General features: G+C 42.2%; 1 protein-coding gene across 2 annotated transcripts in view; it reads right to left on the bottom strand.

Moving 5' to 3' along the window:
• MACO1 (macoilin 1) overlaps positions 1-11,403 on the bottom strand; it is a 55,535-nt gene extending 44,132 nt beyond the window's left edge. The window contains exons 1-2 of one of the 2 annotated variants that reach the window (XM_028155296.2): positions 11,367-11,403; positions 10,492-10,756 (exon numbers count right to left, since the gene is read on the bottom strand). In XM_028155296.2, coding sequence (XP_028011097.1) covers positions 10,492-10,571 — 80 coding nt within the window. In that variant the 5' untranslated portion in view covers positions 10,572-10,756; positions 11,367-11,403. Of the gene's footprint in view, positions 1-10,491; positions 11,015-11,366 lie in introns of those variants that run through there. The other variant, XM_008148065.3, reaches the window with a different exon arrangement.
• Positions 11,404-16,169: the final 4,766 nt, after the last annotated feature.

Genomic DNA, 16,169 nt, shown 5'->3' with positions numbered 1-16,169 from the left:
AGGAACCCAGTCTAACCGGCAACAATCCATGCCACGATAGCATTATCCATAGCATGGCAGCCTATTGAACACTTTTAAAATCCTCAATCATTTAAACCTAAGGCAACACAAAAATGATCATCTCTGTTACAGTGACTACTCTTTTTCAATTCAGTAACTTCAAGGGGATCCCCTTTTACACATTTCATTTCTTTTCAAACAAAGACTCGCATACCTTTGATGTTCCTTGACACCCAGTTCTTACTGAGTCAGTTTAGAAGGAAAGTTGATTTTTTACAAACATATGCCATACCCTCAGCTTTTCTGTCTCCCCTTTTAGGTGGGCCTGCGTCTAAAAATCAAGAAGCAATCTAATTAACAAAGTTGACTTTACTCTAGAATGAATCTTGAAGTCCACGAATTCAGTCTTAGAGGGTTTTAAAAAGTTTATGACAGTTGCCTGATTTAGTATTCTCTTAGTCCTCTTTATTAGTAAATGATGTCTATTGTCCTTTTATAGGTTAATATACAAAAGTTAAAAGACAAGTAACCTAAAACGACTGCTCATCACTGTAGAACCCCTAATTCCTTTCTTTAAATGTACTGAAGGGCATATCATTTTGCCAAGTCCAAAGACATGACATTCTAAAGGGTGAGAAAAGTAGACAGGGTTTTAAGTCATTAAAACTTAAATATTTATCTTAAACCACAAAGAACCAAAATCTATGGGACACAGTGAAAGCAGTCCTGAGAGGGAAGTTCATAGCTCTATAGACCTACCTCAAAAAACAAGAAAAAATGGTAATAAATTATCTAACCCTACAACTTAAAGAATTACAAATAGAGCAACAAGATCAGAGCGGAAATAAATGACATAGAGACCAAAAAAAAATACGAAAGATCAATAAAACCAAGAGCTGGTTCTTTGAAAGGATAAACAAGATTGATGAACCTCTAGCCAGGCTCACCAAGAAACGAAGAGAGAGGACCCAAATAAACAAAATCAGAAATGAAAGAGGTGAAGTAACAATAGACCCTACAAAGGATTGTAAAAAAAACACTATGAACAACTCTACTCCAACAAACTGGACAACCTAGACGAAATGGACATATTCTTAGAAAAATAAACCACGAAGAAAATATGATTAAATAGAAAATATTTTATACATACAGTTCATAATATAACATGCTAATTTGATGTTACTTTAATTCTCTGATCCAAATAAATTTACTAAGAACTATAAAACATCTTGAAAAAATTTTTAAAGCATAACTATAACAAAAAAAATATTTTCCATAATAATATATGAAAGAAGGGCAGACCAGTGATGTCTTTTGACAGTCTTATAAGCTTCTATTTTGAGTGCCAGTGAAATAAAAAAGAGACATGTGCAATTAATAGGCTTAATGGTGGTGATTCTTTCAAACGGGTATTAACTATAAGATTCCCCTCTTTCCCATTTTATTTCTATCTTTGCCATTTGCAACTTTTTTTTAACCTAAATCTATTTAGCAGTACCCTCCATCTATGGATTAATCATCTATGAATAACAAAAAGTAGTATTAAATGTTCTTTTTCAAAGTCAAGTGCACCTTCCTCTCTAGTATCTTTAGTTGCTTGTCACAGATCATTTTTAGAGTCCACATAATTACCACGGGGTGGCCATCAATCCTCAGTACCTGACCTTTTCCCTAGGCAGACTAATGACCATTTAGTTCACTTGGTTCTCTCGACAGAAATGACTCTGTGGAATATTTCACTGGCTGTGCTAGTGGACATTTATCTCAATCCCTAGCTTTCCTGTCCTCTGTAATAGTAACTGTGAATTGCTTTTAGCTTTCTGTGGTAGCAAGGTAACTTCTTACACCAAACTGTTTTGTCTCCTGTTATCAAATATCTCTCCCTATTGGGCATCACCTCTAGAATATCCATCCAGCCTCTTATTCAGCTGGTATTCCTGTTTATGTCTTATAATGTGTAAATATAGTCTTGCTTCTCAAAGTGTGGTCCATGAACAGCAGCACCAGCATCATGTATGAGCTTTTAAGAAAAGCAGTATTTCAGGGCCTACCCCGGGTCTATTTAATCTAAGCCTGTATTTGAACCAGATTCCCTGGGCCATTTGTGCATACATTAAAATTTGAGGCCCTGGCCAGGTAGCTCAGTTTATTAGAATGTCGTCCTGATATGCCAAGGTTGCTGGTTAAATCGCCAGTCATGGAACTTCCACTGAAATCCACAATGTCTCAAAAAGAAGACAATGATCTGCTCAGATAATCAGTACTTATCTCCAAACTGTTAGTTGTACTTCCCTTAACTGGGAACATTCAAATTGTTCAGGGTTAAATCTTCCATTTTTCTACATTATTTTCTAAGTCACAAACAAAATCCCTACCTAAATACAATTTAAATTACATGAGGTACACTTTCATTACTACTCATCCTTCAGCACACACATGAACATCACTTCCTCAACAAAGCCCTCCCTGACCCCAAAGCAAAAATAGTTACCCGATTATATGCTCACATCACATGCTGTGCCATAAGAATATTTAATCAGTTATAATTAAATAATATTCTGTGTAATTAACAGTTTAAATGTAAAGTCCACAGGAACAGAGGAGCTGCCCATTTTGTTCCCAGCTTTATCCTCAGTGCCCAGCACAGTACCATGCACACTGCAGGAGCTTAACAAATATTTGTTGAACAACTGATCTGCAACGCATAAGAGTGTTTAGGACTGCCAGTAGGGCTTTTATCAAAGTACACTTACAATGAAGGTAGAGGGAGAGATGATGCATAGGTGACTGGGAAGGGTGCCTAACAAAGCAACATGAACAAAGATAACAAATACAGCTTCTGCCGGAAGGATTACCAAGCACCTGCTACCAATCCATTCTGATTATTCTTCTTTAGGAAGAAATGAATCTAATCAGCCTTGTTCTGGATGCCAAACTATCTCTCCAGTTGGCCTACCTGCCACTGGTTCTGACTACAGGAGGGGTTCTCAAAGTGTCTTCTATTAAGCCTGACATGAAAGAAATCTGCAAAAATATAAAACAACATTACTCTTCTCGTGGATTTGTTATTGTTATTTTTATACAAACTAGTAATTGTTTTACATTTTTCTGTCTTAATTTCTAATACAGTAAAATGGTGGACCGCAGAAAGTTGGGTCTGAGCCTCCAGATGAATTGGACTAAAACCGGTGCTGCACTCTGCAACCACATCCTTGTGTAAAATCCAGAAAAGGGAAGCAGCCTGCGAAGACCTCAGCCATTCCATATTTCTCTTTTCTATTTTAAGCCTCCGGCAGACTGCAAAGAGAACCTTTCTAGCATCAATGACACATTTACACATACATGCACACAAACTCATACATATACATCCAATGTATATGACGACAAATCTATCAGTGTGAAATATGTCCAATTTAAAAAGAAAAATACACCTAGAATGGATCACTGTAAGAGGTTTGAAGAATTGTGTGGTATAGTACTTTTATAAAAGATTACATATCCGAGACCAGTTTGGCTCGGTGGATAGAGCGTCGGCCTGCGGACTGAAGGGTCCCGGGTTCGATTCCGGTCAAGGGCATGTGCCTTGGTTGCGGGCACATCCCCGGTGGGGGGTGTGCGGGAGGCAGCTGGTCGATGTTTCTCTCTCATCGATGTTTCGGGCTCTCTGTCTCTCTCCCTTCCTCTCTGTGAGAAATCAATAAAATATATTTAAAAAAAAAAAAAGATTACATAGACTACAGAAATATCAAGGACAGGTATTATAACCTAATGAAGCTGGAGAATTTCTGCTTCAAAAATACTTTCAACATCCAGAGAAATAAAACAACCCACAGGCTCTAAAAAACTATGTTAAAAATAATAATAATAAAAATAAAAAATAAAAAACTATGTTAATGTTGTATAAACATTAGAAACTCATTTCATAAGTAAATTAAGTGTTACGCTTCACATCTTCAATACCCAACCACACCTTCACTTATATCACACTTGTAACTTTTCCAAATGCTTTCATATTAATTATCTCATTTTATCCTTACAACTGTGAAATAGGAAGGAAAGTTATTACCATTTTATAGGAAAGAAGCCTGAGAAACAGGGAACTCATAGGCTGGAGGGCACTACTGAAAGAGCACAGAAATGGGAGTTAGAATACCACGGAGAATAGAGTGAATTCTACATAAAATGCTATATTGCTGCTAAAAAAAAAATAAATTCATAGGTAAAGAAATGGGCAAGAGACTAAATGAAGAGAAATGCCAAGAAATTTTATGTGAAATAGAACCCGATTTCTGTTAAGAAAGAAATACGTTTGCTTTATAGAAAAAAAGGAACTATCTTATAAATCAGATAACAGTGGACATCCCAGAGCAGGAGTACTAAGGTTCTTTACATTAGACATATACACTGTCATACTGCTCTAATTTAAAAAAAAAAAAATTTTGTTGTTGTTGCTTTTAGAGACAGGGGAAGAGGGAGGGAGAGAAAGAGAGGGAGTGGGAGAGAGGGAGAGAGAAAGAGAGAGATTTGCTGTTCCACTTATGTGTGCATTCATTGGATATTTTTAAATGGTATATGCCCTGACTGGAAATCAAACCCACAACCTTGGCACATGAGAGGACACTCTAACCAACTGAGCTACCTGGCCAGGGCTGCTTTAATTTTTTTGTAACAAACGTGTTCCTTTTATTTTTTTAACTATTCATTTTGAAATAATTTTAGACTTAGAGAAAAGTTGCGTAAATAGTACAAAGAATTCCCACATATCTTTCACCCAGATTTCACAAATGATAAAAACATTTTATCAAGTTTCTGTTATTATTCTCTCCCTATATATGTACACATATTATTTTTTCCTAAACCATTTAAAAATAATTACAGACATAATGCCCTTTTACTCCTAGATTTCTTGAAAACAGGGATAGTCTCATATAATCACAGCACAATTATCAATATCAGGAAATTAATATTACTATAGTATTACTGTGTGATTTAGAGACTTTATTCAAATTTCAGTAATTATCTCACTAATGTCCTTTATAGTGATAGATAGGTAGATAGGAAGGTAGACAGACAGACAGATCCTAGTCCAGGATCACACTTTGCATTGTTGTCATATCTACTTGATTCTTATTTTATTTATTTATTTTTAGACAGAGGGAGAGAGGGAGAGGAAGACGGGGAGAGGAGGGAGGGAGGGACAGATAGACATTGATGTGAAAGAGAAACATTGATGGGCTGCCTCCTGCATGTGCCCTGACTGGAGATTGAACCCACAATCTGGAAATGTGCCCTGATCAGGAATCGAACCTGCCATCTTTTGGTGTACCAAAGGATGCTCCAACCAACTGAGCCATACCAGCCAGGGCTATATTGATTTTTTTTTTTTTTAATAGAGGAGAAATCTGGTGGGGTAATAAGGGACTGGCTGACACTTTGGGTTTGTTTGTTTTAAAATATATTTATATTGATTTCAGAGAGGAAGGGGGGGGGAGAGAGAGATAGAAACATCAATGGAGTTCAAGAAAGGCCATAAGGACTCAATATGAAGAAAAAAAGAATATCACTGATAAAACAGGAAGCTTTTAAGCAAATCTGAAATCGATCATGTTCTCTCTTTTCCCAGCTTCAAATGGTAGCAGCAATTTAAAGGGAATTTTCAAAACATCTTATGAAACTAAACTGCCAAGAGTGCACAGAAAAGAAGAATCATAAATGAAAGTTGGAGGAAAGTACTTTCTCTTTTTATAACATAGTACACTACTAGCAAAAATTAAGTACAAAATTCCAGTGTGGCAGATTTTTTAAAATGTATTTTATAGAAACTACAAATAAAAAGGTTTAGCTAAACACCTCGCTGGAAAAGTTAGTGAAAACATTTCAATTTCTCGATAGTACCTATCCCATTGTACCAACACCCCTCTAGAACAATACCGAACTTATCACTTTTATGTCAGGTCCAGCACTGTTGACGTTAAGCCTACCAAGTTACCAAAATGCTTTTAGGCTGTGAGATTGCAACACTGGCATCTGGGGTTTCAGTTGCAGAACACATGTAAAATCAAGGCAGCCAAGGGTCAGACCAGCCTCCAGTGGCTTTAATAAACATAGCCCAAAGGAGTCTAAAGCTAGGCTTAGGCAAAGCAACATCATTAAGGAGGCAGGAAAAGCAGTAAAGTGAAATCTCTAGAGACCAGGTAATTCAGACAAGGGTCTGAAAAAGGCCATTAGGAAGCTCAGAAGGATGCAAACTGACCAATTAAAAAGTTAAAGGCCAGAAAACTCTTCTCTGAAACAAAGATGGGAAAAGGTATATCTGCCAGTGAAGTCCTCAGTCCTAGTTTTACGACACTAAGCTATAGAAATGTAAGAGACAGGTACAGTATTGCACTGCCTAAGCTCCAGGAAACATGCTACATGCAGAACCAATCCAGTACGACGGCAGGAAATATTCATGAATTCACAAATGAAGAGGTGCTTTCTTCAATCATCAGTAACCAAGCTAGAAAATAGTTTCCTGAGGCTTACTTAAAACACAGGACTTACTTAAAATTCTTATTATACTTACTTAGGTAAGTAACAATTTTAACTGTAGAGACTTTAAACAAACGTTTCTGCCTCTGTCTTCTACTTACCACACCTTATCTCCTCATCTTCCTCTTATAAAGTCAGTCATTTCAGGTAGAAAGGAGTGAGGAGTATGGCAAGGTGAAAGGTGGGTGAGTCACACGGAACCCCTTAAGGCTTTTAAAATCTGCAGAGCACTCCAACCCCACTTCGCCTGGAGAATCACTTCACATAATTAGATATGACTGCTGGGAGTGTCGGTCGATGTGACTGCTGGGAGTGTCGGTCGATGTGTGAAGGCAAACTCAGGGAGAGAACCTCTGCCATAAAACTCGAGGACCTCTGCAATGCAATAGTTTAGTAGAATCATTCCTCTTACTTTCCCTTATTAATAACTTGTGTTCATAACTTCCATAGTACTTTCACATCTATCTCTTTGAGTTAGAAAATATTCCCTCACTTAAGTATCTATTTCATCATAAAATAGCACAGGGCAAAATAAAGCTGTTAATGTATCAGGTGAACCACTGAAACAGCAAACTAAAATTTAAGTCAACACAAATATTTTTATTTGAACAGAACTCAAAATTCTTTAGAACCTCAAAACCACTGCACAAATTTAAGAGGAATTACTATGACCTATTAGACTGCAAACTCTTTGAAGACAAAACTGTCTGTCTTATCCTGTAACCTTCCATAATTCCTTGAACAATGCAGGTTCTTCAATCAGTGCATTGGATTAGTTTATATTAATTTATCAATTCACTCACTCAGTATTTATTGAGCACTGAATTCTTACTCTGTGTCAGGCTCTATGTTGGCTCGGATTTTTTTTTAATGACACTGAATTTTAGCCCTTAATTATGTAAAAGAAAATTATCACCATTCCTGTTTCCTTTCTCTCATTCTTGATTAACTTGACTAGACTAACATATTTCTACACATTTCAATTTTCAAATAATGAGTATATATCTAAATGTAGCTAACATTAATATCATGCCTAAAATCCATTTTCCTTCTAGCTTGCCCCTGAAAAAAATTCTATCACAGCCATTATACTGACAATAATGCTCTCATTTGATAATCACCTCAGTCACAGTTGTTGGACTGGAGCCCATGATTAAAAACAGATCAGCAACAGGATTTTTTTCCAAGACCAAGCAGCAACTGACCCTTGTTTTGACTACTCGAGTGTTGTTTATAGTTGTAGCAAATTTTATAGTCTTTCCTGCCTCTTTACCTCGTTAAAGAATAAGCCAAACATGTGATAACATGGCAAGTAATATTTCTATGGCATGCTAGAATTTATAGAGTTTCACAAACTGCACATATCTCCTTTAGTCCTCAAAACTCATTTGATAGATGAGAGAACTGGAGATCAAAGCCGTGGATGCCCTGCCTGTTCAAAGTGGGATTCTGAGAATGAACCTAGGTCTCCTAATGCCAGCAGCCCAACACTCTCCTTAGCATAGCTGCCTCTTTGCTACACCAAAGCTCAGAAAGTTGTATAGACTGAGAACATAAAAAAATATAAATCCATGAAAGGTTATGCTATGAAACAGTAGACAATAGTTGTCAAAACTGTCAACAGAGCCTCAAAGAAAAAAAATAAAAAGAAAGTTCTGTTTAATAAGACCAAAATTGGCTAGATACTGAGAAACAAAATGGGCAATAGATGGTGTGAAAAACAATTTAGGATAGACTTAAATTTGATGATCAACAGAAATTTGATATTCACAAATCCTCAAGCATCCCAATTTATAACTAGCTCACTCAATCTGTTTGCTTCAGAAATGATTATAAATTTTCTAAATCTTCTCTTAAAAACAGAACTGGGGGCAAAACCACCTATGAGCTTATTCTTCAGTCCAATACTCCATAATATAAACCAAGAAACAGATAATGAAACACTCATTTGATATATGATGTAAAAATATATTTAGGTCTTTTATTAACAATTGACTTAATGCCACACAGAGGAAAGCAAACAGATTTGAAAGCTGAAGTGTTGTTGGTTTCTTAAAATTTTACATATGAAATTCTAAATCACTTGCATTAGGTATTTACTATTAATCTTTAATGTAAGAATGGAAATTACAAAAGATCATCAATAAAATAATTTTCACTAGACAATGAATTCACTTCTTCACATTGATTCACATTGACTGAGTGGTTATAATGGGACAGGTACTAAACAGGGTATATTTGTTCAAATACAAAGCGAAGTTGAAATACAGTAGCAGACATGTAAACAATACGGGATTCCCAATCTTCTCTCTATAAATGGAAGTACATCGTTACTGTAAATAGCCATTAAAATGCTACAGTTGTCCTTTGTCTTCCAACTCTGCTTCATATACTTTTTCTATTCTTGAGTCAGTATTAATATTTAGTTGTTCAAATCTTTTTCAATAGCCAGGAAAAAAAGCCATTTTGTTACTCAAGAATTATAGTGTGTGTAACTTGAAGAGAGCTTTTCCCCCATCCATTAAATCTATAGGAAAAAAAAAATAGTTTTTCCCTTTTACAGTCCTAGTGAAAACGGTCAGGTTTGATTAATTCAGCATGGATTTTGGTCTATTTCACTCAATGCTGTCTTCTTACTGGCTAGAAGAGGCCTAGCATATGGTGTAGATATCTGTTGAATGAATGAATTATTCCTATGATCTATGGCTCTTACATAGGAAGATATTCAAGGACTTTTTACTTTGACTTCTTAATGCTTTTAAGCATGAAATAAAGAAAACCCCCAATGTTTACAGCAGTCAGATGCTTGGGAAAAGAAATCATTCCGTTCGTGTAAACAGCAGCATGTGCAAGGTGTACAGTTATGCTCAGACAACTGGGTGTCTTCAGCTACCTCACATATTTCTTGAAGTCCCACAGATATGCTTAACCTGTAAAACACCATGAGGACTCAACTTAACCTATATCCACGTGCTGAGAATTCTCCTTTGTAAACTAATTACTTCTCCACTGAAATCATTTCTTTATCAAGGCAAGTACCATTTAGAATTAACATCCTGAGAACCAGAAAATAGCAGTCGTACACAAATTCTGCTCAGGGTAGCAGTGATTGTCACTAAGTTGCCCCATGAACCTGTTCTCCTCCCCCACCTTACACACACCCCCCCCCCCCCCCGCAGAGTACTGAATTCAATTTCTCTTTAAAGGCACACTGCCTTTCTCTTGGAGTAAAAAAAAAAAAAAAAATTGCGAATTTGGAGAAAATCCATTTGTAAAGGTTCGAAAATCACCATCCACTTGTAATTGTCAAAATGATGTTTGTTGACAAAATGATCATCAGCTCCTTCTGAGTCTGGAGTGGGGCCACAGGGCATGATTTGGGGGTATCGGCTTCAGCCCTCGGTGCCAAGTTTGAGATCCCGTAAGAGAAGCAGAAAGCGAAAAGGTGGGGCAATGTGGTCACCTGCCCGGTCTGCCCGGGACCGCGGGGACACTGCCCGCTCCCAACTTTGTCAGCCTTGCCCCCCAGGGCATATGGTCCTGGAGCCTCCGGGCTCAGGCCGGCGACTCCCCAGGCAGAGCGGGGCTGGGCCAGCGGAGGCCAGTCGGCCCCCGGAGCGGCCCTCTGGGTGTGCGACGCAGGCTGGGGGGCGTGGGCCGGGAGGGGGCTCGCCGCCCCTCCCCCCGGGGGGGGGGGCCGGCGCTTCCAACGGCGGCGCGGCGGCTCCCTCAGCCCGCGCCCGCCGCTCCCTCCCAGCCCAGCCGGCGGCCCTCGGCCCCGCCCCGCGCCCCCGGGGCGGACCCCGGCGGGCGGGCTGGGCCCCCAGCGCAGCGCTCCACTGGAGAGCCCCCAGCGCGGGCGTGCGGCCTAGTCGGGGTTACATAACGGGGCTGGGACCCTCTGGAGCGGCCGGGGGCCTCGGGGTCCAGGCCGTCGGGGGCCGGGACGCGGCCGCTCACCTGCCGTATATGCCCTCGGTGATCCGGTTCCGCTTTAGGGGGCGGCGGAGCTTACTGCAGTCGGCGTTCCGCCGCTTCATCCTCCCGCTGGGGGGCCGGGTGCTGCCGCCGCCGCCGCCGTCTCTCACCTCAGCCGCCGCCGCCGCCGCCGCCGGCCCGCCCCTCGTCGGGCCTGGACTCTACCCTTGGGGCCGGTCACGCAGACACGGAGCCAGCACCCGGGGGAGGGGGTAGGATAGGGAGGGGGGTTCAGAGCCTCCTCCGCCTTCGGAAACAAAGAAATGACAATTCCGGGGCCCGCCCGCCCCAGCACCAGCCAGCCACCTGCCCCGCCTCCTCGGCTCCGACGGACGGCCCTTGGGGCCAATCGAAGGCGCCGCTACGTCGCTGCTGGCCAATCCTAGGGCCTACTGAGGCTAAACGAACTCGAGAACCCGCCTCTTTGAAGGACAGAAAAATGCGCCAATCATTATGGTGTCTGGGCCAGTGCCTGGGCCTATCAGAAAATATTTAAATAGAGGCTTATAAATAGGCCCTATAAATATAACATCCTATATTATGCCTTGTACCCTTCATGATCACTGGAGTGCGTTTCACTGTATAATCCATACTAGAGCATACTAGGCTATCACTAGCAGCAATGAGGCCTGGGTTTGGGGCATGTGCTGGTTCTGCGCGGACATGTGCTCCAGTCAGTCGCGTCATTATGTAAGGAGCTCGCAGCATCTTCCCCGGCCAGGAGCCTCCAGGGGCAGCGCCGGGGACCTTTTCTGCGGTTCCTGGACCGCTGGGCCAGGCCGGCCGCGTCAGCGCGCGATGGGGGTATAAATGACAAAGCAAACCCCACACACAGACACACACGCACACGCACATACCCTGCCAGCTTCCCGCGAGGTGATGACAGCGCGGCGGCCAATCGGGGGACGCGCGGGGCGGGGCCACTGCGGTCCTGCCCCCTGGCGTTACGTCACGGGGGCGGGGCCGTGGGTGCGCGCGACGTCGCGCGAGGCTGTTGGTGTGAGCGTGGGGCGGTGCAGCCTGGGTTCCACGTCCGCAGGGCGGGCTGGGCGGCGGAGCGCCGCCCCTGCTGGACAGAGCCAGCGTGGGCGTAGGAGAAGTGTCTGCCCGGTCCAGGAACCGAGGACTGACTAGGCGGGAGATGAAAAGAGTAAATGGTTTACTCTTCTCTCCCCCAACCAGAGGATAAATAGCGTAAATCACTCCAAATAGTGCCATTTGTGCCAACCACAAGCTAGGACAGATGAAGTTAAGGAAATAAATCTTTTGGCACATCAGCATAAACCTGATGAATATTGTGAATACACAATGCTATATACAGATGATGTATTATAGAATTGTACACTTGAAACATAATCTTTTAAAAAATGTATATTTTTATTGATTTCAGAGAGAGGAAGGGAGAGGGAGAGAGATAGAAACATCAATGATGAGAGAGAATCATTGATCGGCTGCCTCCTGCACGCCCCCCACTGGGGATTGAGCCTGCAACCCAGGCATGTGCCCTTGACCGGAATTGAACCCAGGACCCTTTAGTCCACAGGCCAACGCTCTATCCTCTGAGCCAAACCAGCCAGGGCGAAACATAATCTTATTAACCAAAGCCACCCAATAAATTTAATACAATTTTTTAAAGTAAAAAAAAAAATTGTTATGTTGAGATCCTCCCCCAAGACCTTCCCTAAACTCCCAGCCTTTAAAAACCCTAAAAAAGAAGGTCCCAGTGTGTGTTCTCCCTCCTGGGAGCTTTGCTTCCCCTTTCCTTTCCTTCCCTTCTTCCCCATAGGCTTGCATCTCCTAAACTCTAAGGGACCTCTTGAGACTTTAAACCAGGAGAGCAATGGGCAGTGATAGCTCCTCCCAGGGCTAATTCCCCAAACCTGTCCCCAAGGCCCTGAGACAGATAGTTAAATGGCCAAGCAGTTTACAACCATCTAGTAAACCTATCTTCTCTGACTTCCCAGTGAGCTAAAGCAGCCGCACCTCCGCTCATTTCTTTCCTATAACATTTCTGGAGAACCAAAGCAGCCCCAATAGGTCTCTCCTGTCGCTTTTTCTCTGCCAAGCCCTTCCTTGTTTCACTGTCCCCAGCTTTAATAAACATACCCTCAAAATCCCCTGGACTCATGTTATAAAATCTTTCCTGCACCAAGACAAAACCCACACACTAACCTAGGCCAGTTCAGGGTCAGGTCCCCTTTCCAGTAACAATTACTCCCCTGCAACTTAGGTATGACAAAATCAGCAAAGTTGGGGTGGTTTTTGTTTTTTTGTTTTTGTTTTGTTTTTAAGAGAAAAAGAAGAACGTATTTCATTAAAGAAAACGGAAGATGTAGAAAAGTCACTGGAGGGGAAAAAAAAACACCCATACATTGCATCATCTTAACACACCCACTGTCCTGTTAGTATTTTCTGTTTTTTCTTTCCTTTCCTGTTTTCTCTATGGGTGATATTACTATTATGTTATTATTATTCAACAGAATAGTGATCATACTAGATACTCAATTTTGTATTCTGTTCTTTATTTAATATAAGCATTTTTAAGTGTTATCATGCCCCCTTCCTAGATATTTCTGATGTTTGTAGAATCTATCAAGTGGCTATACCAACTTAACCATTCACAAATAGTGGACTATTAGGTGGTCTTCCAGCACAGTTTTTAAAATTCCAGGAAGTACACGGCATCTTGTTTTGCCCTGGGAAGGGTAGACCTCTCTCTCCCTGCCCTGTGATCACTCCTCTAATCAACACCCACTCCAAGGAGGAACTAGTGATTTATACCAAATGCATTGTCCTCAACCACTGCTCTCTGTTCCCTTATCCTAATTGCAAATCTTCAAAATATCCTCAGTGCCTGAAAGAGAAAACCCATTTTCTTTATTATGGAGTCCAGAGCTGGTCACAATGGGACCCTTTCCAGGCCTACCCAGGCAAGCAAGCCTTACCTACTCACTGTCCTCAAACCCACTCCAACCTATCTTCCCCCCTTCCTGCCTTTGCTTTCGCACAGAGCATCTCCATCAGTACTGCTCTTCATCTGTGGTTTCTTGGGTGAGGCTTATCCATCTGCCTCGGTGAAAAGCTTCTTGGGGATTGGATCCATACCCTGTAGAGATGAAGTTAGGAACATGGCAAGAGTACCTGCTTTTTCAGACGAGGATAGAAATCCCAGCTTGGCCACTTACTAGCTTGGGCAAGTTACAGAATCTCTCGGAGCCTCTCTTTCCACTTTGGTGTCTTTTAAAGGCTTCCAGGATAATGAACATTCAGGGCCAGACATGAAGTAGGTGACAGCAAGAAATGACTGTTAACCGGGCCGTGTTTTTTTGTTTGTTTGTTTTTTTATCCCTCACCTCTGCTCCAGCATGTTGATAAAGTGGCACTGGGTGACCAAGGATAAACTCGGAGCTCAAACTTTCACCAAGGCTGCCCACCATTGTGAAAGCCACCTGACAGATGAAGAATCAGACTCAGAGATATTGATCGTCTTACCCATGGTCACACAGCAGAGGTAGGATTTGAACCCAGGTTGCCTGACTCTCAAGCTCATGTTTGTTAAATGAATGAATAATTGACTTAGCCACACTTGAACCGGGTGTGCCCAGAGCAGGATCATACCCTTGGTGTGGACAACCTTTCATGAGAGAGAATGAAGGGACTATGATCCTCCTCAGTCACTGCCCATGACCGAGGTGAGGAGGGCATGGTAGCTCTTCTCGTAGAGTCCTGTTTTTACAGAAAATGCATGATTACATGTGAAAGCTGCAGTCCCTCTGACTTGAGTCATCACACCTAACCACTCAAACCAGGATGATACAGTCATAGCACCATTCGCCCACCTTCATTTCTATTACACACGTGCCAAGCATGCTTACATATTCTTTTCTATAATAACCCTGTGAGGAAAGCAGAGAAGCGCATCTTATTGGACTCATAAAGAAACTGAGACTGCGAATGGTTTAGGAAAGGGAAGGCAGGATTGTAAAGTAGTTCACAACACAAGCCGTGGCATCAGATGGACATGATTTGGGTCCCAGCTCTGCCATCTGTCATCTGTGTAACTCTGGGTACTGGCTTCATCCCTCTGAGCAGCACTTTCCTCATCTGCAAAATAAAAGTGATGATGCCTAAACTCACAAGCTTGAGGGGAAGATTAAGTGAAATAATGGATGCAGAAGTCTTGGTCCAGAGCTTGGCATTCCAGAAATGGCAGCTCTTATTCGTTCAACAAATATTTATTGAATATCTACTCTGGACCGAGCATCAGGTGCTGAAGATTAAACAGTCGAAAGTCCCTGGGGCTTGGATCTGAGATCTGTTGGGAGGGGTATTTCAGGCAGAGCGAGCAGCGTGTGCGCACAGGGCTCTTTTCCCAGCATTTTATTATAAAAAAAAATGTCAAATGCACACAAAAAAGTTGAAAGACTGGTTCAGTGAAGTCATTCCCCTTCCACCTAGATTCAACACATGACATTGAACTGTGTTTGTTTGATGACATAGCTGCCCCAGATCCCCTGTGCTTTCTGGTTCCAGGTGACCTGCCTTGAAGACCTGCAGACAACCTGGAACTGTTGTCAGAAACCAGGGGCCTTTGCAAGAGTCAGAGGAGAAGAGAGAAAACGCCCCTTTGAACAAACCTGTTGGAAGAGGCCAACTCCGGGTGAGGGGGGACCTTCCTTTATTAAAGAAAGCTTCTCTGTTCAGCCAGGAGCTTGGCCCTCTTGTCAAGCAGCCAGGCTCTCCCTGGGGCTGGATCAGATCACACAGGTGTTTGGGGTCCCGTGGAACCAGCTGCCATTCACACTGGGCTTGTCAGCTGGGACATACAACCATCCGGGGGTTGCAGTCACAGGGGCTGGAGATCTTGCGTTCATCTGACGTCTGGTGCCCCTGGACAAGTGGGTCTGACTGCCTGCTTTACCAGCTACTGGCACAGGACCCAGGCCAACAGGGGTCACATTCATTTATTCCTCCACACAGCAGAGTCCTTCCTTAGGATACCCAGGTCACAAGAAGTGCTGATGGCCAGAAAAAGGCCAGAAATCAGAACCGGGGGATCATGAGGGGAATGGAGACTTCTGATCTCTGATCTCTAGGAGTCAGGGCACCTGCTCCCTTATTTACTGTTGAGGTAGCTGAGGGCTAGGAATCCTGTATTCCTAGACTTTAGAATTGGAAGAAGACTTCGAAGTCATTGGAGCTAGAGTTAAGTGGCTAAACACTCATGTGCACAAGTCAGACTGCCTGGGTTTAAATCCCGGCTCTCCTACTTACCAGCCCTGTAAACCCGGGCAGCTCATTAACCTGTCTGCACCTCAGGTCCCTCATTTGTACTGTAAGACTAATAGTTCCCATCTCACAGGGTCATCAACTGAGTTCACACATGTTAAGCGCCTAGATCAGTGCCTAGCAATGGTAAACGCTTAGTAAATGTTAGCTCCGGAAAGCATCTAAAATAGAAGTAACTTTTCTTCTTTCCTTCCTTTCTTCCTTCCTTCCTTCCTTCCTTCCTTCCTTCCTTCCTTCCTTCTTTCCTTATTTAATTCTTTTCTTTTCCTCCTCCTCCCTCCCTCCTTTTTTGATGCTTATTATATGTCAGACTTCTGCTAGGCACATGCATGTGGGTCATAGGAGAAATTAGCTGCAGGGTCAGAATTAGA

This window comes from Eptesicus fuscus, chromosome 9, assembly GCF_027574615.1.
Source record: "Eptesicus fuscus isolate TK198812 chromosome 9, DD_ASM_mEF_20220401, whole genome shotgun sequence".
In the NCBI taxonomy this organism is placed as follows: Eukaryota; Metazoa; Chordata; class Mammalia; order Chiroptera; family Vespertilionidae; genus Eptesicus; species Eptesicus fuscus.
The sequence above is the reverse complement of the archived record's forward strand: the minus strand, read 5'-3'. Positions and strand labels throughout refer to the sequence as shown.